Consider the following 23,696-nt stretch of genomic DNA (forward strand, 5'->3'; position numbering starts at 1 on the left):
TGAATACCAACCTTTCATATCTATGATGTCAGAGGGATGTGTTCTGGGACAGCACCAGCAAACCAGGAAGAGGCTGAGAATTTTTGCAGGCAGGAGGAAAAGAGTTGTCACAAAGGCAGGTGAAAGCGTATTTGTGCTGCGCGCCTCCCGCGTGCCTCCAACAGGCAGCCTACAAGTGTAAGCTCAGCCCCTCGCTCAGTTTGCCGCTGTCATGGTGAAGGCACAGCCAGGCCACATGGCACCTGTTGAGCCATCACTATATGCAATAGCAATGCTGGCAGTACAGATAGCTACAATACCCACGCTGTGTCCACCTTGCTGATTCCAGTTAAGAATTCCTGCCGAAAATGGGGTGGGGGCTGACAGGGTTTGGCTCCTTACCCCGACTGGCAAACTCAAGGCCATTCCAAGGACTAAGGACTAGATTGTGCCCATAGCAGCAAGGTGGGATATGAAGACGTTCATCGTCCCAGCATGAGCTCCCAAGCAGCCCCATGCCGCAGACTTGGACTTACAATTACTCCAGGATTTCTAGTGTGGCAGAGGTCACAGAAGTACCTATTCCCTACCTTCACAGGCTCCACTGTCCATTCCCACTGGCATGGAACCACCTTTGCTGGCAGTATGGAGGCGTTGAGGGCAATAGATTACCAGCTCCTCCCTTCTCACTATGCTAGAGCCACTGTGACCTCATCAGGACCAGGGGCGGCTCTAGAGCCCAGCGGGGCAAGCACCCGCCTGGGGCGGCCCTTTCCCAGGGGGGCGGCAGGCTGGGCCGGTGGATTCATGCCTGCGGGAGGTCCACCGGAGCCCCGGGACAACCGGACCTGCCGCAGGCATGACTGCGGACGGTTCGCTGGTCCCGCGGCTCGGCTGGACCTCCCGCAGGCATGACCGCGCAGCTCAACCGAGCCGCCGGCCCCGCGACCCGTCCGCAGCTGCGGGAGGTCCAGCTGAGCCGCGCGACCAGCGGACCCTCCGCAGTCATGCCCGCGGCAGGTCCGCTGCTCCCGCGGCTCGGGGGCGCCTCCCGGGCATGATTGCTTGGGGCGGCCAAATTTGTAGAGCCGCCCCTGATCAGGACCCATCACACATTCCCGAGTAAAAGAGCTGGGCTTGCATCTGAGCACTGGTCAGGAGCAGAGAAGGTGCCCGTTTTGTCTCTGCCCCCTGCACACTCACACTGAGCCAGACATACTCTGGCCCCATGTCCTACAGAATGTTTACGGCACTCATCCATGCTGAGGGGGAACCATGCTGCTCATCTACAAGTGTAATCAAACAGATTGTCAGTAACCTCCAACTGCGGGAAATGCAGGCAAGTTCGATTGTATCTTCAGTGTGACTTGGAGCTGAAGTGAATGGAAAACCTGTCCAGAAAGGAAAGCACTAGAACCAAGGTGAGACTTGCACACATCTGCCCTTTGGAGTGGAACTAGCACTCCACTTCAAAAGGACACAGAAGGCATGAAAAGCTGCCGGGAATTAGTTTGTTTTGTTTTTTTAAGTAGCAGACTTGCAGCCAGCTGTGGAGCTGTAGGTATGTAAATACTGGCTAGCCAAGGGAAAAATGAACTAATGAGAAAGGGTTGCTTTTGAGAGTTCTCCTGCTGCATACCATCTTCCCTGCTGCTGAAGAGAACTCAGGAGGCCACGTGACAATGGGGGTCTGGTCAGTGTCAGAGCTCACTCTGCAGTGTTTCCTTTGCCTATTTAAATAAACCTCCCCACTTTAGCATCAAAGCAGGACTCCCAATTCAGATCTAAAAGCAATGTTATCATAAGCCACATTTCAACAGCTGGGGGAATATGTACGGACACACCACAGTCCTCTCTGGTAATGTCTATTGCAGATAGAGGGAAATCAGTAAATAAATACACAAGGGATTCTGGTTGGAGGCTCAGTTTCATATGGCCTAAAACAAGAGACAGCAGAGAGAGAACCACTTCTTACTGCAGTCCCACTAGAAGGTGTGAGCATTTACCCCACTGGCAGTTTTGGGGGCAACCTGAAGTCATGCAGACCCTACAAGACAAGGGAATGGGACATGTAGGCCCAAAGATTCCTAATCAAAACTCCACAGGAAACAAAGTGTCACAGAACAAGAATCATAGAATATCAGGGTTGGAAGGGACCTCAGGAGGTCATCCAGTCCAACCCCCTGCTCAAAGCAGAACCAATCCCCAGACAGATTTCTGCCCCAGATCCCTCAATGGCCCCTTCAAGGATTGAACTCACAACCCTGGGTTTAGCAGGCCAATGCTCAAGCCACTGAGCTATCCCACCTCTTTAGAAAGTGAAAGTTCTGTGTTCTAGGGGCCAGCAGCCCTGCCTACCACACCAGTAACAATCATCAAGTGTTTCAGTTTGGTGGGGGAGGGAGGGAGAGAACACTTTTTTTTTCATTTTTCCTTTCAGTTTCCCATGGAAAAAAACCTTCCTTTTCGGATTTATTTTGCTGAAAAATGTTGAAGGTAAACTAAAGCTAACCCAGGACCTGATGCAAAGCTCCCTGAAATCAAGGGAAAGTCTCCTACTGACTCCAAACAGGCTTTGGGTCAACCCCCAAATTCAGAGCTGAAGTTTTTGCTGTTGCAGAGCTGGATTGGGGCCACTGTAGCACCAGACTGTGTTTGTGGGGGAGCATTAGCCCTGGGCCATAGTTTATACTGCTGTATTTGTATCTGCAGATATGGCTTACTTTAGCTAATTACCCATCCAAGGTGAGGGCTCACACCTCCTTTAATCTGTGAGAGTTTGGCCCCCAAAATCAACTACAGTTGAGAGGGTACCAATAGAAGGGAGCCCCCCTGGTGCACAACAGTGACTTACACAGTGCTCTTTCTGTACTAGCACTTTTATTAACCAACCAATGACAATACACACCCTGCAGTATGGTAAAGAAGAAAAACAACAATATACAACATCTGGCATTTGCATTACTCACACCAGTCCTTGCGGAAAAACCCAAAGTGTCTGTCATTATCCTCACCATGTGCCCCACCACTAAGATCAGCATGCTGGTTTCCCCACCAAGGCATGCAGGCCAGGACACAGCTTAAATAATGTGTTACGCTGACACCTACCAGGATTCAGACATATTTATGAAGGTTTTAACCCTTTTTCCTTATTTAAACTTCCACACTCTGCTGCTTTTGGGATGCCCAAGTCTTCATGGTTAGTTTCTCTTATACTCATTAACATATATATTACCTTATCACCATAGTAACAGGAGGTTACTTTACTGAAGTCTCTCACATTTCACCCCGGCTGCCAGTGGTCATCTTGTGGTATCTACTGATCTTCTGTAGACATTATTGTCCAAACTCAGCAGTTCTTTCAAAAACCTCAGCACATCACAAATACAAAAACAAGCCCAGCAAGTTCTCTGTATACACTTAAAAGTTTGTCTCTCTCACCAATAGAAGTTGATCCAAGAAAAAAGGGTATTGCCTCACCTGTCTTGTCTCGCTAATATTGACTATAGGCATTTTATTTATATTATACAAGCTTCGTTTTAGCGGTGAGGGGGGGAGTTTGGTGCTGCACTAGGGGTCAAGGAAGGAGTAAGAGAAGAAGGGGTAAAGGGAGAAAAAAACTGCCCAGCAAGAAGGTACAGAGAGTGGGCACCTGAGCAGGGCTGTAGTCCCAGACCTGGACTGTTTTCTTAATAAGCTGAATGCTAAGCAGCAGAGTTTATATCTCAGTTTGTTTCCAGCACTGAGCCGTCAGTGATTGGCTTTGACAACTCAGACAATATTTGAGATCTGTCTTCTTGCGAATCAAGGCTTTTTTCCTCTGCATTCCAAAAAATGGAATGTCCGGCAGCCACAGACTTAACGCTTAATTTTGCTGGATTCAGCAAGTCTTGCAACTGTAATTTGGATCCAGGAATGTTAGGACTAGCAGAATCTGTTCCTTTCCCCCAGCCAGAAATCTGTGTGAGTAGCAGAGAGGAGCACATAACTCACTCAACAAATATGGCTTCTTTTTCTACTCATAGGCTGTCCTCTTTGCGGCACTTGAGGCAGGGGCGGGGCAGATCCCTGGAGCACCCTCCTGAGTTCTGCCAGTGGCACTGGAAGCAGCCAGGGTAAAGGCAAGCCCAATGGTGGGCAGCTCCCCTGTGCAGCTGGTGTGTAATTGTGGGGGGTGCCTGCTAGCACGGTGTGGCTGCACAAGCGCACAGCTTGGGGAAACCCTGGTGATGCACCTTGTGGCTTCTCCCCAATTGGCTGGGCCTAGGTTGTATAGTTGGGGATTCCAGTATTGCCAGCCCCTGATTAAAAATCATGAGTCAGCTCCCCCTCTCCCCCAGAAATCATGGAATTGTCTTAAAAAAGTCATGATAAAAACCATCAATTTGAGGGCCTTTTTATTTGTCTTCTGGGTTTTGAGCCTTTGGAGCACAGCTGGGGCACATTTTCAAATTTCTAGAAACTCATTTAAAAAGCCATCCCAGGTTCTCACCTAGTCACTGGACTCCAGGAGCTGGGGCTTTAAGATCACCCAATATCATGAGATAAGTCATAAGCATTGGCAATGCTGGGACCCACAGCAATGACTTGGCCAGTCACACAAATAGTTGTGTGCATGCAGTCCTAGCTACCAAAGGCACAGTCAAGTTCTCTTCTGGCTTGTTTAATTTCCTGTGGGTCAGAACTCTGGAGCAGGGAAAATGAGACCCCCATTCCCCTGCTGTAGTAGGTAGTGCCAAGCTAATAAAATAACCACTTCCCCTGCAAACACTTGAACGTGCACGCTCAACACTCGTTTTCTGTGAGCCTCAGTGCAAGGAACGCTCAGCTACTCAAATGAGCACAAAGAGGCATGAGCACAGCCTGGGTGAATTTATTCTGCAATCCACACCAATACTCAGACATTTTGTCATAGTTGCCCAGCTCCATTCATTTTTCCAAGCCAGCAGTGCTCCACCTCACTGTGCACAGGAAGTCTCTTCATTCCAAGCACACAGTGTAGTCTTTCAGGCTAGCACTGCAATCCACCTCATCCATTTTTTTTAATTCCCAGAGCAATGGAGTAAACCTCTTGGTGAACAGAGGTTATTTTGGATTCACCCTGATGTAATCTCTGGGAAAGAGATTTAGGGTGACCAGACAGCAAGTGTGAAAAATCGGGACGGGGGTGGGCGGATAATAGGAGCCTATATAAGAAAAAGACCCAAAAATCGGGACTGTCCCTATAAAATGGGGACATCTGGTCACCCTAAAGAGATTCCACTTTCTTATTTATTGCTGGTATTGTTTTGTAGAAGAAATCAGTCTGTGCACTGCATCAAGGTGTGCTTCAGTTACAGAGTGCAGGTTCTCACATGGTGACTGTGGCCCCAGTGGGGTCCCCACTCAGCTGTGCATGTTTGGGGTGAAGACAGATCTCTGGAGTAGTGGAGGAAGCTTATTTGAGGGCATATTAGAAATCTGGGATCTTTATTTGTCCCCTTCCAAGGTTCCCCACAGCAGCACCAGCTGAAATCCACTACTCAAGCATGAAGAAAGGAGCCTGGGGAGCAGAACCATCCACTCCAGCTCATACCTAGGTGCCCCCCACGCAAGTGATTCATACAGCTCTGCTGATGGTTAGTTGCATGCCAGCCCTGCTTTGTTTCAGTCTCCCTGGTTTTCATACACTGCTAGTATTTCCACCAGCCTCTTAGTTATTGCTAGGCTGCTCACAAAATGCGCAGGGCATTGCAGACTTCCCATGGTTATGCCAGGGCCGTCTGGAAAGAGAGTAGACAGAAGGCTTTGTCAAGTCCATCTCCACACCAGCCAGTTATCACCAAAGGAGAACTGGGGTGGAGGAGGGGGTGTTTTCAGAGGGGACCAAGGCTCCCTTGAAGGAGCATAGCACAGATTGTGCACACATTTCCATCAACACCACATGGGCCGGGTCACTAACTAACTCGTATCTGACTAATCAAAAGTCTCCAGACACCGACTCATTCAGGAACAAATCTAATGAAATGATGGAGCAGAGTGTCTTAGGCTCTCATGTCATGGAACAGTTCTGGCTGCTCTCAAGAGCAGAGGAAGCTAGATGGAAGCAGGATCCCTTGCAAGGAGGAAGTGCTGGCTACAGCTAGGAGAAGGGAAGCCAGGAGAAGTGGAGACACCTGCAATGGGTCCTAGCATGAAGAGCAAGGGCTGGAATGAGAGAGACCCCCTTCTAATGAGGCTGCTCCAGATGCCAGCAGTGGGGATAGGAACCTGGAATCACAGTGACTCCCTGGGGTGATGAGAAAAAACAGGCTCCTCCTGGAAGGAGCAGGAAAGGCCCTCTGGAAGGAGAGCCCTCCCAGATAATGGGACATATCCCAGCCAGTGGTATGCTAGGTAGAGACAGTCCAGAGGAGTTCTTTTCTAAATCAGTCGTGCAGTGTGTGCTACAAAAGATCCCAGCTCCAGCAGATTTGCAAAACAGCCCCCACCCTCTGATCTAGCCCTGCACCCAAAGCCAGCCCCATCCCTGTTCCCACCCTCCCCCCCAGCCCAGACAGACATCTGTACCTGCCGTGAAGATCTGGGCCGCTACTGCCAAGAAGGCATCAGTCACCACGGTCTCGGAGTGCAGTGAGATGTTCAGCTGGCGGGCGATATTCCGGTAAATGTTTGGTCGGATGTATTCTAGCTCGTCTCCTGGAAACAAGGGCTTGGAGTCAGCACGTGGCCAGCACAGATACTGCGTTTCACTCATCCCCTTGAGGGAGACAATGTCAACCCAGCCACCACGCCTCTGGAGAGGATATTCCTCCCCCTCAGCCCCCATTTTGCAGATGAGAACACTGAGTCAGGGAACAGGGGTGAAAAAGGAAATCCATCTCCACACAGGTGCTGAGGCCAGGCCAGGGACCAAGGGGCGTCTGGTTGCATGCACACACCTTTCTGGGGCCACTTGGCCATTGGCACTGGTAGCTCCTGTGAACGTATTGCCCCAGCCAGCTCCATCTCCTCCTGACTGCCACAAGCCTCCGCTGCCTCATGTGCAGCAGTGTCTCCTGTGGGGGAGCACAATCAGAGGTACCAGTGCTGCATGTGGCAGAGAGCCCCTCTCCCCACTCCCCATGCTACTGGCATTCATGAGGTAGGGGCCTACATCTGCTGCCCAGTTCCTTTGCAAAATTGCAGCCCAAGAGGTGTTCTCAAGGCTGCAGAGGGAGTCAGTGTCAGGGTGGGATTTGAACTCAGGATCTCTATCCTAATCCTCTGCTAAGCCACTGGACCCCATCCGCCTTTTCTCTTGCTTGGCAGGTCTGACTACAGTGACTGTACAAGTCCACTGGGGACCATATGTACTCTGGTTGCTAGCCCATGCTGCCATGTCTTCACTGCTACTGATACCTGTGCTAGGGCTAACTCAGGTGTGCCCACCCGTGCTACAGTCACATCTGCACTCGCAGTGTGGACATACCTTGGTAGTCTAGGTGGGAGTTACTCAACTTCCAGCATTGTGGGAAAAAAACTTTTGGGGTGGGTTGTGTGCGCATGGCATTGGACAAACACTTAAAACATGTTCAGATCATGTTTACACCACAGGGCAGAACCACATCTCAACTGTCTGGGGGACAATGGTGGTGCGACCAGATCCTCCTGCACATCTGGTTCTGTAGCATAGATGGGATCGAAAGGCAGGATTTTCCCTGACCAAATTAAGGACTCTGGAAGCGTCATTATTAGCTACTAAACCTTACCCCATTTATACAACCTCTGACATTAGTTTTTAAATATTTAAGCAGGCAACCCCACAGCTTCACAGTATTCCATAAAGTGTTTCGACACTTCTGAGGGTTCAATTGTTCCATGCAATCTGATTAACAAAGGAAACCCTGCAATGCATGGCTGAGGCTGATAAGAGGGAATGTTGCATACGATATGAGAGAACTGTTCCTCTGTCTCAGGGTTATACAGTCTTACCCTCTGAACATGAGGAACAGAGGGAATAGCCTCACCCTGGGCTAGCTGAAATGTCTGTATGGTGGAGGAGGGGAATAGGATAAGCACGTGGCAGAGCACTGTTATTCTTCACTATTGGTTTTATTATAAAAGGGCCTAAAGGCAGTGCCCACAGTGCTAGGTGCTGTACATGCGCATAGCAAGAGTCCCAGTCCTGAGAAGCTAAATAAATAGACAAGGAGAACAAAGGTACAGAGAGGGGAAGCGATTCCCCCAAGGTCATACATCAAGTTGGGGGCAGAGTTGGGGACATTACCCTGGTCTTATTCCCAAGCCTGCTTCTACCCACGAGGTCACACTGCTTCTGAAAGCAAGGGAGCCTTCTCTCTCCATGCTCAGCTGGGATCATGTGTAGTGAATGTTGTGATCTCAGCGATCAGCTTGTCAGCATTTCTTCCCCCACAGTTGTGAAAGAGCATGGAGAGCAGCGATGGCAGCTTCGTCACGTAGACCCAAATGGGCCCCTTCTGAGGCCTTGGCTCTATTAAGTGTGGGACCAGTTCAATGAAAGCTATTTTAAACTAGTGCCAGGCAGTATGGACACTCATCACCTGATTTAAATGTGGTTTGTATCACTTACTGAAGTAAGCAAACCCGATATAAACCAGGTTTAAATCAGATGATGAGTGTCCACATTGTTTGAACCAAATACCCACTTAACGTCAGTTTAGTTAAATAGGTGCAACTTTCAATGACCTTGGCATGCCTAAGCATTGTCTATATTTAGCCTCCGCTGCCATTCTTATTGAATAAATATAGATCCTGCCCCTGTACTAGATTTCCTAGGACCAGTGCCCAGTGTAATGGAACTAGACCAAGAATGCCATGAAGTTCCCTCAGGTCACTGAACTGCTTCCAAATGGATTGTGGCTTCCTACTTCTCCTGCTTTGCACCTGTTCTCTGAGATTCTCAAAGTGCTTTATGGCATGGCCTAGATAAGCCTTACTACAGTCCTACAAGATAGGTATTATAGCCTTTTCACAGCTGGGTAAACTGAGGCAGGGAGGATAAGTGACTGACAGAGTCACAGAGGAAGCCATTGGCAAAGCTGGTTTAAGAACACACAAGTCCCATCTCACTTCCCTCTACTCTAACTTCTGAGTGGGGATGGATTTGAATTGGTAACCAAGAGATGAAAGATTTCATATCCCCCATTACCAACTGCTGGGCTATCCTATCCCCCTTCAGCACAGATTTGCCAACGTTAGTAAGCTGGAGAAGTTGTTCCCCATGAAGTAAGGTTTCCTTAAAATGGCTGTTTTCAAAGAAACACTGCCAAGGTCAACATTTCACCCTTCTTGACACATCTCCTCCACTCCTAGGCAAAGGTGGCAACTACTCCTTAGCTAGTTAAGTGTAACAAGAACTCAGTGAAAACACATTGTCGCCTGTCATAGCGTGAGACACCGAAAGCTGCATATCTTGGTGCCTGAGATTTCTATTTAGTGGGGATTGTCTTGAACACCCCCCCCAACCCCACCCCAGGATGAGAGCACCTCCATGTCAGAGGATACCCTGAGGAAACCTAACTTAGATTTGTCTCAGCTGCATGAACATCAAATCAGGAATAATTATTGGCATCACTGGGCTTACTCCCAACACACATCGGCCTAACAGAGATTAGAACCTAGCCTTTATCCTTTTAAGATAAAAAAGTTTCCTGAATACAGGAGCATATTTCACCCAAATTGCAAAGCCCATGCTAGCGTTAGGCCACGTCAACACAGCTACATTTTGTCAGCATAGCTACGTCAGTTGGGGTGTGAAAAAAACCAACATCCTAGCTGATGTATCTATGGTGACAAACCCCCCTGTGTAGATGCAGCTGTGCGGAGAGAAGAGTGCTTCTTTCATCTTAGCTGATGTTGTTGGGGGAGGTGGTGTTATCATGTTGGCAGAGCTCCTTCTGGTGGCATAGGCCTGTACCGGCTTAGCTATGCCAGCATAGGCTCTGTAGTGTAGACTTGGCCGTAGAGAATGAGCATACACCACTAATGTCACATGCCAGCAGGCTGCGGGGGTGTCCAAACATTTCCCAGGTCCATGAAGTCCATGGGAGGTGTCAAGCCAACTTCAGCAACCCTTTCCCTGGCAATGCAATCAACAGCTGCCCCAAGGTCATACAACCACCCTGTACTTAACAGTACTAATGGTGGTGGTGGGGGACATATCTGCCTCCGCCTGCCCTCACCCAAAATACAGATCCCAGGACCCACAAAACACCCTCTCTAGGGCCCAGTGAAGGACTGTGTGCTGTGGAGAGGCTGACCCCAATCTGCCACGAGGTAAGGTCAGATCCACATATGGAAGGACCCTCTGTCTGTGGATCTAGGAGTCTGATTGGGCTCTGAATTACAAAACTGGTGCTGGGAATTGAGGACCTAAAGTTCCTCTTCTCTTGCTGAAGATCTACATCCCCGCCTCATCCCAGGCTGGAGGCAATTCCCAACAAATAAGGGCTTGTCTATGTGAGGAAACTGACCAGAATAGCTTATCCAGAATAGCTTCCGGTGTAGACACTCTTATTCTGGAATAAAAGTCACTTTATTCCTGAACAAGTGGGAAGCACACTCATTCCAGAATTCTGTATTATGGAATAGACTGTCCACTTGAGCAGCTGTTCTGGTCAATTGCCCCTGGGTCTGAAGTAAACATGATCCAGCAGCCTTGAGAAGATAACTGTGAGAAAGTAGATGGGCACATCTACACAGCACTGAATGCTGAGGGAAGCCACAACAGATGGCATCAGGGGAACCAGTAGGATAGAGAGAACTCTAAGGGCCTGTGCTGCTTCCCAGAATCTTCCCTTTGCCAAGGAAGAACAGACACCAAGTAATGGTTGGCCAGCAGAACATAGGGGATTTACAGTGCCTGGCTAGCTCAGAGCACTGCACTGATTCCAGTTAAGCTCAGGAAGGCCAGTTTCTCAGCTGGTGTCAAGTGATGCAATGCCATTGACATCAATGGCACCATGGTAGTTTACAGCAGCTGGGGACCATACCCCGAAGGGCAGCAGAGGATTCACTGACTGTACTCCAGCATGAGCACTGCTGGTCTTCCCTTCATCAACTAAACCCTGTGAGTCTGTTTGCACCAGGAGCCAGACAGACATGCAGCTGGCTGATACAGCGATGGTGGTTGTTCCAGACATAGGTGGATAGTTGGTTTGTAGGAGTTTTTTTATAATAAAGCTGAACACTTATTTTTACTGTTTGTCACCAGTTAGTCCTATTAGTAGCCACAGTGTCTCACTGCCACTATTCCTCAGCTGTGAGCTCTGTAAGAGCATCAGTACAGCATTCCCTTTACGCACTGTGTGTCCAGGCCTGCTCGCTGGCTCATCATGCTCACTTGCCAGCTCACCTTACCATCCATATGCATAAGCACAAGCACTAGGAATGCTCTGTTCCTTCACATATACAGATGCTCACTGCAACTGTCACTGGGCGAGAACTGGTTTAGCTGGCTGTACCAGTTGATACAGCAGTTTGGGGCTCAGGTTCCTGGCATGTGCCTGGGAAACAGCAGTGGTTTAACACCTTATGCTGCAGTTGGCTATTTACAACAGGAAAAGGGAAGGAAGAGCTAAAGGCCATGTGGGCAGCAATGTTTCTGAACAAGTGATCAGGAAATGACTGTATAGCTCAATATGAAGAATGATTTTTCCCTTGTGTCCCTTATATGTGGTTCCATTCCAAGCAGGTTTGCTTAGAGAAGCCAAGTTCTTAGGACTATCAGCCAAATCCTTCCATCTGAACATAAGCACAGTAACAGAGTCAGAACAGTTGTCAAGGAGACGCCTTCAAATTCACTCTGCCATCTGCTCGCCCTCCAAAACACTTCTGCCACCCACATTGACCCCACCTGAGCAGATGGGGGAGAAAGAGAGAAGACCAAAAAGGTGAAAGGGAATGGAAGGAAAAGGAAAGAAAAGACACAGATGGCAAAAGAGAGGAAAAAACAAAACAGGAGAGAAGAATATGTCTGGGGAAGAGAGGAACTTAGAGGAAAATAAATAAATGAAACAATAGAAAAGGATGAAAAATTCATCTGAGGGGAAAACCACAGCCTGTAAAACAAAGACCAAAGAAAAGTCACCAAGATATAGAAAGGGAAAGGAGAAGTCAGAAGGGAAAAGAGGGAGAGAAGCTGGGGGAGATACTGGATGAAATTCTCAGCACATGTATGTCAGCGAAGCACACTGCAAGCAGACAGACAGTGAAGTCTATGGAAGTAGACCAGCAGAGGGTCAGGTCCACAGGATTTATTTTATAGGAAGTTTGCTTCAGGCAGCATTTTGAATCCCTGGTTTATTGGTAGTGTTCTGGCCAAAAGTGATCTGAAGATCATTTGGACAAGGAGGGCTACTAGATACTAAAATACTCTCCACAACCACAGTGACAGGAGGAGACTAGGAGAGAACTGGCTGACTTTAAGACAACAAAAGCTAAATCTTAATAGGATGGGCAAAAAGTCATGCAGCATGGCCAGCTGTCGGTACCCTAGTATGCCTGTGAGGTGCAAACTTTAACAACCCGTGAACCCCTTTCACTATAATGTGAAATCTTGTGAACCCCCTCCTAAAAATGAATATTTCCAGGGATTTAAATTTAAATCTCCTCAGTGTGATGCTAACATTCACTCACCTCTGACTGAAGCAAAAGAGCACCCCAAAGACAATGACTTAGTGTTGAATTACTGAGGCACCTCAACACTGCTACAGTGACGACCGCCTGGTTCCAGCTGGTTTGGCGCGCGAACACCTTTTCTTCCACCACCAGGGCCATCCCTAGGAGGGTGCCCCACGAGGGACAAATTAGCCTGGACCACCCCCCACGTACAGCATGGCCCCTGCTCACTCTGCCCTCATGCCACCCAACTTCCCATCTGCCAAGGACAGGGGTCCCAGCTGCCACCTGCACGCCTGGGGTTTCAGCTGCCTCCCTGCCTGCGATGGGGATCAGGCTGCTGTCCCTGCACCAGGCTCCGCACTCCGCGGGGCTCAGGCTGCTGGCCCCTGGTGACTGCTGGGGCTCGGGCTGCCGGCCCCAACTTCCCGGCCCTGCATTGCATGGGGCTCGGGCTGCCAGCTCTGCACTCCATGGGGCTCGGGCTGCTGGCCCCCACTGACTGCTGAGGCTCGGGCTGCTGGCCCCAACTTCCTGGCTTGCACTGCATCAGGCTCGGGCTGCCAGCGCCTCCACTGACCGGGGCTCGGCTGCATGCTCTGCAGGGCTTGGGCTGCCGGCCCCAACTTCCCGGTCCCACGCTGCATGGGGCTTGGGCTGCCGGCACCTCTGCTGACCAGGGCTCAGCTGTGTGCTCTGCAGGGCTCGGGCTGCTGGCCCCAACTTCCCAGCACCGCGCTGCATGGGGATCAGGCTGCCGGCTCCGCACTCCGTGGGGCTCGGGCTGCTGGCTGCTGGCTGGGGTTTGGGCTGCCAGCCCCAACTTCCCGGCCCCGCGCTCTGCAGAGCACGGGCTGCCGGCGCCTCTGCTGACCAAGGCCTGGCTGCGCGCTCTGCAGGGCTCGGCCCGCTGGCCCCGCGCAGACTGGGGCTCAGCTGCATGCTCTGCACTCCACAAGGCTTGGGCTGTCTGCTCCGCAACTGGGTCACACCTGCTGCCTCCTGTGCCCAGGGTCCTCTGGCCGCCATTAAGGACATTTTTCTGGCGAACCCCCTATATCATTGTGCGAACCCCCAGGGGTTCATGAACCCCAGTTTGGGAACCACTGATCTAGTACAAGCTGATATAGGGCAAGATGCCACTGGTTGGCCCAATGAACTATGCTCCCCTTCTTATCACTCCTTTCCGCAGGAGAACATGCTGGCAATGAGGCCATGTCTACATTTACTAGAGGCCCACGCTGCTGTGATTGATGCAGTGGGGGTCGATTGATGCAGTGGGGGTCTGGTGAAGACCCGCTAAATCGACAGCAGAGCACTCTCCAGTCGACTCTGGTATTCCACCGGAATGAGAAAAGTAAAGGAAGTAGGGAGTTGCCAAAGTTCGGCTCACACTAAACTGAACACCGTTGCCCTGCCCCTGTCCCACCCCTCCTCCCCCACCCGCACTGTCCCGCCCCTCCTCCCCTGCCCCCACTGCCCCGCCCCTCCACCGAGGCCCCACCCCCACTCATTCCATCTCCTCTCCCATTGTCGCTCGCTCTCTCCACCCTCACTCACTCGCTCATTTTCACTGGGCTGGAACAGGGGGTTGGGATCCAGGAGGATGTGAGGGCTGGGGGTGCCGGCTCCAGGGTGGGGCTGAGGATGCGAGGTTCGGGGTGCAGGAAGGGGTTCTGGGCTGGGGCAGGGGTTTGGGGAATAGGAGAGAGCTCCATCTCCAGCTAGGGGTATGGGCTATGGGGTGGGGCTGAGGATGAGCGGTTTGGGGTGCAAGAGGGTGCTCTGGGCTGGGATCGAGGGGTTAGGAGAGCAGGAGGAGGATCAGGGCTGGCACAGGGGTTGGGGCATAGAAGGGGTTCAGGAGTGCAGGTTCTGGGTGGCACTGACCTCAGACAGCTCCCGGAAGCAGCGCCATGTCCCCTCTCCGGCTCCTAGGCGGAGGTGCAGCCAGGTGGCTCTGCACATTGCCCTGTCTGCAGGCGCCACCTTTGCAGCTCCCACTGGCCAGTTCCCGGCTAATGGGAGCCACAGAGCTGGCACTTGGGGCAGGAACAGCGTCCTGGCTGCCGACGGGACTTTTAACAGCCCGGTCAGAGGTGCTGACCGGAGCTGCCTGGATCCCTTTTCGACTGGGCATTCCACTCAAAAACTGGACACCTGACAACCCTAAAGGGAAGGCAACGGGACAGCGTCTCCCATTGACCCAGCGCAGTGTAGATAGGGTTGCCAGTTATGTTCCCTGTAAGCTGCACGGCCATGTGGCCAAGCCAGCAGCCTATTAAGCACAGCACAGGCACTCAAGGACAGGGCCAGCTCCAGACCCTAGCACGCCAAGCGCGTGCGTGGGGCGGCATTTTGGCAGCAGGGTGGCAGGCAGCTCCGGCGGGCCTTCCGCAGGCATGACTGCGGAGGGTGCGCTGGTCCCGCGGCTCCGGTGGACCTCCCACAGACGTGCCTGCGGATGCTCCACCGGAGCCGCAGGACCAACGCACCCTCCCAGGCACGTCTGCAAGAGGTCCCCCGGAGCCGCGGGACTGGCGATCGGCAGCGTGCCTCCCGCAGCGCGCCGCCCTGCTTGGGGTGGCCAAATTCCTAGAGCCGCCCCTGCTCAAGGAACCCGCCCAGCCAGGACCTGCTGCAGCTGGGGGAGGGGCATCCCTCCCCTAGCTCCAACCTAGCCCTGCCCCCAACCTGCTGTGGGCGGGGGTGGATGCCCCTCCCCTGACCTGGACCCAGCCCTGCCGCAGCCAGGCGCCCTTCCCCTGGCCCCACCTCAGCTCTGGACCTGCTGCGGCTGGGGGAGAGGCACCTATCCTGTTGCCCCAGCCCTGGAGCTGCCACAGGAGAGAGAGCTGGAGGGGAGTCCTCTCTCCCCACCGGAGCCCCGAGCAGCCTGCACCCCAAACCCCTCATTCCCAGCCCCACCCGAGAGCTTGCACTCCCAACTGGAGCCCTCACCTCCCTTCACCCCAACCCTCTACCCCAGCCCTGAGCCTCCTCCCACACTCAGAACCCCTCAGCCCCACCCCCATCACATTAATTTTGTTATGTGCACCAGTATGGAGGTGATGTCTCACCTCCATATTGGTGCATATAACGAAATTCATTCCTCACATGTATGGGAAAAAGTAGAAGGAACATTGGTTGCCAGGCATCTGGTTTTTGACTGTAACGCCTGGTCGAAAAGGGACCCTGGTGGCTCCTCTCAGTACTGCTGACCGGGCCATTAAAAGTCCAGATGGCAGCACAGCGGGGCTAAGGCAGGCTCCCTGCCTTCCCTGGCTCTGTGCAGCTCCCTGGAAGCAGCCGACATGTCGCTGTGGCCCCTAGGCACAGGAGTGATCAGGGAAGTTCCATGTGCTGCCCCCACCCCCAGCGCTGGTTCTGCAGCTCCCATAGGCCAGGAACCATGACCAATGGGAGCTGCGGGGGCAGTGCACAGAGCCACCTGGCCATGCCTCTGGCAGCCACTTCCAGGAGCAGCACAGAGCCAGGGCAGGCAGGGAGTCCTGACCAGGAGCTGCTTGAGGTAAGCACTGCCCGGCCAGAGCCCACACCCTGAACATCCTGCCTGAGGTCAGAACCCCTTCCCATACCCTAACTCCCTCCCAGAGCCCACACCCCCTTCTGCATCCCAACACCCTACCCCAGCCCTGAGCCCCCTCCTGCACCCCCTCTGACACGCCAAACCCCTGAATCAGCCCTGAGCCCCCTCCCGCACTCCAAACCCCTTGGTCCCAGACTGGAGCCCTCTTCTGCACCTGAAACTGCTCATCCCTGGCCCCATCCCAGAGCCCACACCCCCGTCCAAAGCCTGCAGCCCCTCCCGCACCTCAACACCCTGCCCCAGTCCTGAACCCGCTCTCGCATTCCAAACCCCTTGGTTCCAGCCTGGAGCCCCCTCTTGCACCCCAAGCCTCTTATTCCCTGCCCCACCCCAGAGTCTGCACCCCCAGCTGGAGCCCTCATCACCTCCCACACCTCAGACCCCTGCCCTAGCCCAGTGAAAGTGAGTGAGGGTGGGGGAGAGCGAGTGACGGAGGGAGGGGGGCTGGAGTGAGTGGCGGGCAGGGCCTCGGAGAAGGGGTGGGGCAGGGGAGGGGCCTTGGGGAAGGGGTGGGACAGGGCAAGGGTGTTTGGTTTTGTGCAATTAGAAAGTTGGCAATCCTAGGTGTAGACACCGCGGTAAGTCGACCTAAGCTACGTCAACTCCAGTTACGTTATTCATGTAGCTGGAGTAGTGTAACTTCTGTCGACTTACCTGCCTAGTGTAGACAAGGCCTTAGTGCTGCCATCTAGCATATGTACTTGATGCCAGCACCGTACACCTTAGCCCCTATGGCCACCCCCCACCACCACCGTGTGTTCCTACAACCCAACATCCAGATCTTGGTAACTATACATAGTAATGGTGTTCAGCTGATACAGCCTTTAGTGCTTTGCTAGCTGAATGCCATCTAGCCATCACCACCACATATTTGCTCCTTGCATCTTTTTTCTTCCTGCACAACTCCACAGGCAAAGCCAGGTTGTGAAAAGCTCCCTGGACTAGTGATTTGGCTGCACCCCTCCAAGCATGGATGGCCCCAATGCCAGAAGCAATAGAGAAGACTCCTGTCCAACTGAGTGAATCAGAAAGACAGTCTAAGGCAGATGGCAGTGGATTAACTGTCACATTTTGTTATTGAAATGCAGCCATTACAAGGTTCTCTAATGCACACAGTCCAAGTGGAGGACCCTGAATGAAGCATCCCTACAACTCGGTCACCCCGTTCCTAGGTGAGCAATTGAAGCAGCCCAAGTTTTACCGCTAGCAGAATTATACAGATAAGACTGTCACTGTAGTCCGGCATTGGGCTGTCATGGAGGCCAACTCACCCTGCTGAATGCAGAATAGATTGTGAGCTCCGTTGGGGTGCTAGTCTGGGGAAGCCATGGATTGAATGAACACAGAGGGCTTGATCCTGCCCACACTGAAGTCAAAGGCAAAACTCTTATCAAGTTTTAATTGGTACAGGATCAAGCTGATATTTCCCCAGGGACCTACAGGAAACAGTCTCTCCAGAATCACTGGGATGAGCAAGGAGCTGCTTCTTGCTCCATGTGGGAGGTAGGGGCAGAATGAGGAGGTGCAATGGGAACCAGTCTGGATGCTCCAGGTGCAGAGAATAACACCTCATTCTTTAAGCAAATAAGGTCTTGGCTGTGTGGGATGCCCTCTTGGCACCCAGCAGTCCGTGCCTTTTGCCCGTTCCTGGTCTAGTCAGAAGTGCCCCGAAGGGACCCCCTCGGGTTCCCTGGCCGCAGCCACAGCATGGATGCTTACCTAGTCGCAGAAGCACGCTGGACACCTCAGCCAGTCTGCCGCCAGGTATGGGTGCACTGTGCTCTGGTTTGCTCCAGCCAATGCCAGCCCGAAGCAGCCGGGAATGTATGTAGTCTCTGCAGAGCACCTTAGCCTGGGACACCAGCTCCTTGTCGGTGGGAGACCGATCAAAAACCTCCATCACCTCCGCAGCAAAGACCGAAGAACGGCGTAGCACCTCCATTCCTGACAGCTGAATTCACCGACTCAGGGTGTGCCTATCTGAAGTCTGCCTCGAAACCTTTGACAGGAATCTGTAGCTATTGTTTAAGGGAAATAATACACTGGGCTCATGATTCGTCACAGTTCCCAGAAAAGTTCTTGAATTAACCTTCATTAGCTTTACCTGGTGGATAAGAGCATATGGAAACCCATTAGCTCACCCAGAAAGAAAAAGGAACATAGGGCCAGATCCCCTAGCAATCTAAATCATAGTGCCATGGAAGTCATTGCTGCGACGCTAATCTACACTAGCTGAAGATCACGTCCATTGAATCTTACAGCGAATAGGCCAAATCTTGTGCCCACTGAGGGCAGTGTGGGAGTTCTGCCTGAGTATGGACTGCAAGATTTGTGCTAATATGATATTTTCTCTTTTCCCCCTTTTAATTTCAGAACTGCTGAATCTTAATTTCAAAGAGACTAAATAGTTAGAATCTGGAAACAATTTTCAGAATATGTAGACAAAACCAGCTTGCTTCAATTAAATGATCTAGGAAATCAAACCAGAGTCCCACATTCCAGCTACAGTACCTCAAGCAGACGCAGACACACAAGAATTCCAGCTCATCAGAATGTGGATGTTGAAGGAAGGAGGTCACCTATACACCATTAATACTGTGCTACAATAGTGTTTCAATTTTCAAATCTCCCACTAGCCCTTATCCTCAGAGACAAAAGCTTCTTGTTTAGTGTAATCCTAAATTAGTTTTTGTTCCTGTGACTTGTTTAAGAGATACACTCTACCAGGTTTTTCTGCCAAGCCTTTCAACTGCAATTGTCTCAGCAAAGTGGAAAAGCAGAAGTGCCAGTACCTACAATAAGGGACCTAAAATCCACTTAGAAGGACCTGAATGAAAGCTTTGGGTCTGACTTCAATGGAGCTGCAGGTGAGCAACATCCCTTAAAAAAAAAATCAGACCAAAGTTTTAGTCAGGTGGGTTTGAGACCCTCATTTTAGGAACCCATAGCTGAAAGTTTTTACCATAAAGAAAACAACGCCAAATTCTTAAAAACTTCCCAGCAAAGGACATATTTACCTCTCATGTTGCATTTCCTTCCTTTCAATGATCTTTTGTCGGTTTCAGCTGCTTCTCATATTTCTTTGGAAGAACTGGTTCGAACAATCCGTTTTAGGACTTATAAAGATTATAAATAAATGTGTTAGTCTCTAAGGTGCCACAAGTACTTCTCGTTCTTTTTAAAGATTATAATGATTCTCTGCTCCCATCCTCTGCTGGAGCTAGAGCGCAACTGCTTGCTTGGCTCTTTATTCTCTCCCCATCTCTGGCAGCCTCCACATCCCGTCTGCACTCCAGTATGATCCTACCACTTGTTCTGCTGTTTTTGAGAGCATGGGGCAGCCAGAGAAAGGAAAGCCTCTTGCTTTAGCCTTGTAAGGAAGATGAAATAACCAGGGGCGGGGTTATGCAAGCCAGCTAGCAAGAATCTCCCCTCCCTTTTCTTCCTCAGTTAAGGAGGCTCTAAGCAGTTGTACTGCTAGGTTAAGAGGGACTTTTTTCAAAATGTTCCAGCCCAAACAGAACATTGCTTAAACAGGTGGCTGAGCTCCAGGGAGAGCATGCTCTGATGTACCACTGAGAACACTACCAAGGAGAAGTATTATTCCCTGATAAGGGTGTATTACTGTGGCTGCTTTTGCAGAATCTGCAATAGTTATTTGCCCATATACCCCAACATGCCAAATCATGTAATGGCAGCACCTGGAGTGGGTCACTGTGATGCTAGATTTTGAACAGGTTGTAAAGTTGAACTGTAAGTGACACAGGTGCTCTACAACACTGAGGTGAAACAGACCAGATCAGTTTTAATTCCCAAAAGGTTATTAGTAGAGCTGGTCAAGAAATTCAGTGGGTTTCTTCCTCCCTCCCACTAAGCAAAACTGAATTTGCAGTGAGATTGGCTGAGCTCAGGGATTGTTTGAGACACAGAGTGTCCAAACCAGGTCAGAAGAGACATATTTATCACCATCTGCTGGCTGTTTGGTGGCTTTTGTGAAAGGCCTGAGGTAAGGACACCTGTGGGTTTACACTAGTGCAACTACACTGGTGGCTGAAATTCCAGTGCAGTCAAGACCTCTTCAGTTTCTTTACACTAGAAGCTTTCTACAAAGTGTACTGGCTCAGGTGAGGTGGCAGCCACCAAAAGTGAAGTGGGCTTATAGGAGCTGGTCGAGTATTACACAGTAGCATAACCAGTGATGTATTACAAAACGCTTCCTACTGGTGCTTGTGGCACATTTGCTTACAAATTCCCTCAGAGCTTTTGCTCTTGGCCATCAGCTTTCATTTAACTTGAAAATGAATCCACCAAAAGAGATTTATATCTCAATAACATCTAGGCCAAGACCTAATGTATTCCATGATTTTGTGGTCATGGAACCCGCTATCTGCCCACCAATTGTTGCAGAATGTGGTCCAGAATATATGGCATTTTTTAAAGTCATGTTTCTAGCCTTCATGGTATCAGTATAACTGAGCCAGTGTTGCCTTCTTGAATCTGCAGATAGCTTGAAACAGTAGTCCCAGTTTAAATTGTCCGCATTAACTCAATGGTGCTCTGAAACGAAGGTGAAGATTTAGCATCAATATTGTTTAGCTGATCATTCAACCAGAATGCCAGCTAATATAATTACTCCACATGCCTTCCACATCTCCTCAGATGTAAAAAGCCTGCCCATAGCTGTCCTCTATCCATCTGTCCAAGCTTCCCGCACCCTCTTCAGTTTCTGCAATGCCATTGTGAGTTAAATACAATAATCTGTGGCTCATTGAAAAGCGATGGTGTCAGGGCTGTGTAAAGTAATTGAAATTTCATATCAAGACAGAGATAGCGAATCTGAGTCTATTGAAGCAGCACCATAATTTCTAGTCTGCCACACAAGAGCAGAGCACACCAATTCAGGGCCCTTGCAGTGGAATGTAAGACTAGTTTGCCACAGGATACACAGGGCCTTGAAATAGATAAACATAGCTAGATATAGGCCTAGTCCACACTAGAAAAAGTTTGCTGGTCATAGTATGCAGTCAACCCCCCTAGCATAGATGCAGCTTATACTGGAAGAAAATACTTTTATCATTATAAACTCCACCAGTTCGATGAGTGAAATAAGCACTCTTACACTGGCATAAAAGCATGTGTATACTAGGACCTCTGCTGCTATTGAAGTAATCGACATTGCTCTGTTGGCAAAAGTCCGAATGGACAGCTGGCCTCAGATTACAAGAGAACTAACAATTCAAGTTAAAGGTAGGTTCCTAATACGCCTCACTGAGCTTGGATATTTCAATGGTGAAACACCACACTAGTGATGAATCATAGAATCTCAGGGTTGGAAGGGACCTCAGGAGGTCCTCTAGTCCCACCCCCCTGCTCAAAGCAGGACCAATCCCCAACTAAATCACCTCACATACCACACGAGTCCCTACACTGGTACAAAGAGTTGGGCCAAGAACAAGTTACAAGCCTCAAATCCAACTTTCCTATCTTCGAACAATGTGTCTTGCAGCCTTAATAGTTAAAAGTCACTATTTAGTCAGTGAGGTCACTTATATTTTTGAATTTTTCATTCAGCAATGGAAGTCTCATTTAAGCGCATTGTAGCCATTATTGTAAGTCAAAGTAATACCCTGACTTCTCTTTGATATTAGCCTGTTGTTCCCAACACAATCATTTTTACATACACAAACTTATAGGACAATTCCAACAGAAACAATGCCCTTGCTGTGGAATGGATACTGGGTTGTGGAGAATGCAACAATAAAAGCCAGTTTCTGCTGGGGGAAGTCGGGGTTTTAAGGTTCAGCTTTTGGAGCATCAGACTGGCATTGTGAACATTCCCGTTAGGCAAAGGACTGGTTCAGTCACTCCTCTGCCCGCTGCAGTTGTAGGGGTTTGTTACAGGAGTGGGTGGGTGAGATTCTGTGGCCTGCATTGTGCAGGAGGTCAGACTAGATGACCATAATGGTCCCTTCTGACCTTAAGTCTATGAGTCTATGATATGAGTCTATGTTTAGAGGACAGACAGTTGTTTGGCCAAACATGACATTTTAGTTTGGCCAAACATTAATATTTTAGTTTGATTGAGATCCCCATTAAACTAATTAACTTAGCTCCTTAGCTCCTCTGAGCTTGCTGGTAACCAAGGCATGTGTTTGTAAACATGCCCTCATTCTTGCAACTGCCTCCTCCTTCCTGATTCACTGAGCAATACTTCAGTCCAGTGTTTGTGAAATCATCACCTATCATTATGGAAGCAATTATGATGTCACAGACTCTGGACTGATACCACTAAGTTAATGGACTGGAGAGGAGGCAGCTTGCTTCACATACAAGTATTTTGTTAATTGTCAGTGACAAGAAGACACAGTAAATGGAAGTGATGGTTTAATGGGGCTTCGTCAAAATATTCAGGTTTTCTGAACTGTTGCTTTCATTCTTCAAGGGCCTGATCAAAAGCCCACACAGAATTCTTATTTATTATTTGTATTGCGATAGCACCTAGCACCCAGTCATGGACCCAGGACCCCATTGTGCTGCACTGTATAAATGCAGACCAAAGAGACTGTTCCTGCCCCAAAACAACATACATCTAAAGTAAGGGCTCCTGCAGACTTCAAAGGTCTTCATGTTTTAGAGCTTGCTCATGCCCTAAACTGTAGCAGGTTTAGATCCCAAATTACTGCTATATAGAAATGTTTGTAGCTACCCACTTCAGTCATATATAGCATAGACTGCCTTTTAGAACTACAGCTGGCATGGGTAACAAATTTTCCCTGTGGGAGAAAATTGCAATGCGTGCCACTTCAATAGACAGACACACACCTTTCACCATAGAAAGGGTGATGGAGGAGAAGAGAATGAAGACAGTACCACTGGATACATCCTGCAGAACTGAAATACATACAGGTCTGTGGCAAATTATCGCATGTTATTAGTGCTGATGCCAGGAGCCACAGAGTTACCAGTTCCATTTATCAAAAGAACAGGTACAGCAATGGAGAATTCCACACTTCCCCACCATCGGGCCTACACTTTAAGTTGGAGGGGCCTCCTGAGGAGGAGAGGGTAATTTTCCATCTTTATTCAGGACCCAATCCATCAAGGTGCTGTGTATCATCAGCTTCCATAATTAATATTAACAACAAGGGGGAAGGAACACAAGCCAAAAGAGAACTGCAGGACTGGTTCTAGGCACTAGAGTTCCAAGCATGTGCTTGGGGCGGCACTTTTCAAGGGGCAGCACTTTTTTTTTTCGCTTCGGCAGCGGCACTCCAGCTCCTTTTTTTTTGCTTGGAGCTGCAAAAAAACTGGAGTCGGCCCTGGAGAACAGGTTAAAGAATAGTTCAAAAAATGTAGTCAAGTCAGCAAGACCTGAAGAAATTCTTCCTACTAGTTACTACTTATGAAACTAGCTGAAGCAATTTCTGAACAATGAGCAATAATCTTTGAGAATACACAGAGGATGTGGATTCAATACCTGGAAAGA

The 23,696-nt window shown here is 50.0% G+C and overlaps 1 protein-coding gene across 7 annotated transcripts in view; it reads right to left on the reverse strand.

Moving 5' to 3' along the window:
• Positions 1-23,696, reverse strand: part of BOK (BCL2 family apoptosis regulator BOK) — a 45,386-nt gene that overhangs the window by 18,624 nt on the left and 3,066 nt on the right. Inside the window, exons 2-5 of one of the 7 annotated variants that reach the window (XM_039489891.1) lie at positions 19,228-19,326; positions 17,930-18,228; positions 6,900-7,016; positions 6,529-6,657 (exon numbers count right to left, since the gene is read on the reverse strand). In XM_039489891.1, the coding sequence (XP_039345825.1) occupies positions 6,529-6,657; positions 6,900-7,016; positions 17,930-18,152 (469 nt within the window). In that variant the 5' untranslated portion in view covers positions 18,153-18,228; positions 19,228-19,326. Of the gene's footprint in view, positions 1-6,528; positions 6,658-6,899; positions 7,017-17,929; positions 18,315-19,227; positions 19,599-23,696 lie in introns of those variants that run through there. The other 6 variants (XM_039489888.1, XM_039489892.1, XM_039489889.1 and 3 more) reach the window with 6 other exon arrangements.

Source organism: Mauremys reevesii, linkage group 9 (assembly GCF_016161935.1).
Source record: "Mauremys reevesii isolate NIE-2019 linkage group 9, ASM1616193v1, whole genome shotgun sequence".
NCBI classification, from domain to species: domain Eukaryota; kingdom Metazoa; phylum Chordata; order Testudines; family Geoemydidae; genus Mauremys; species Mauremys reevesii.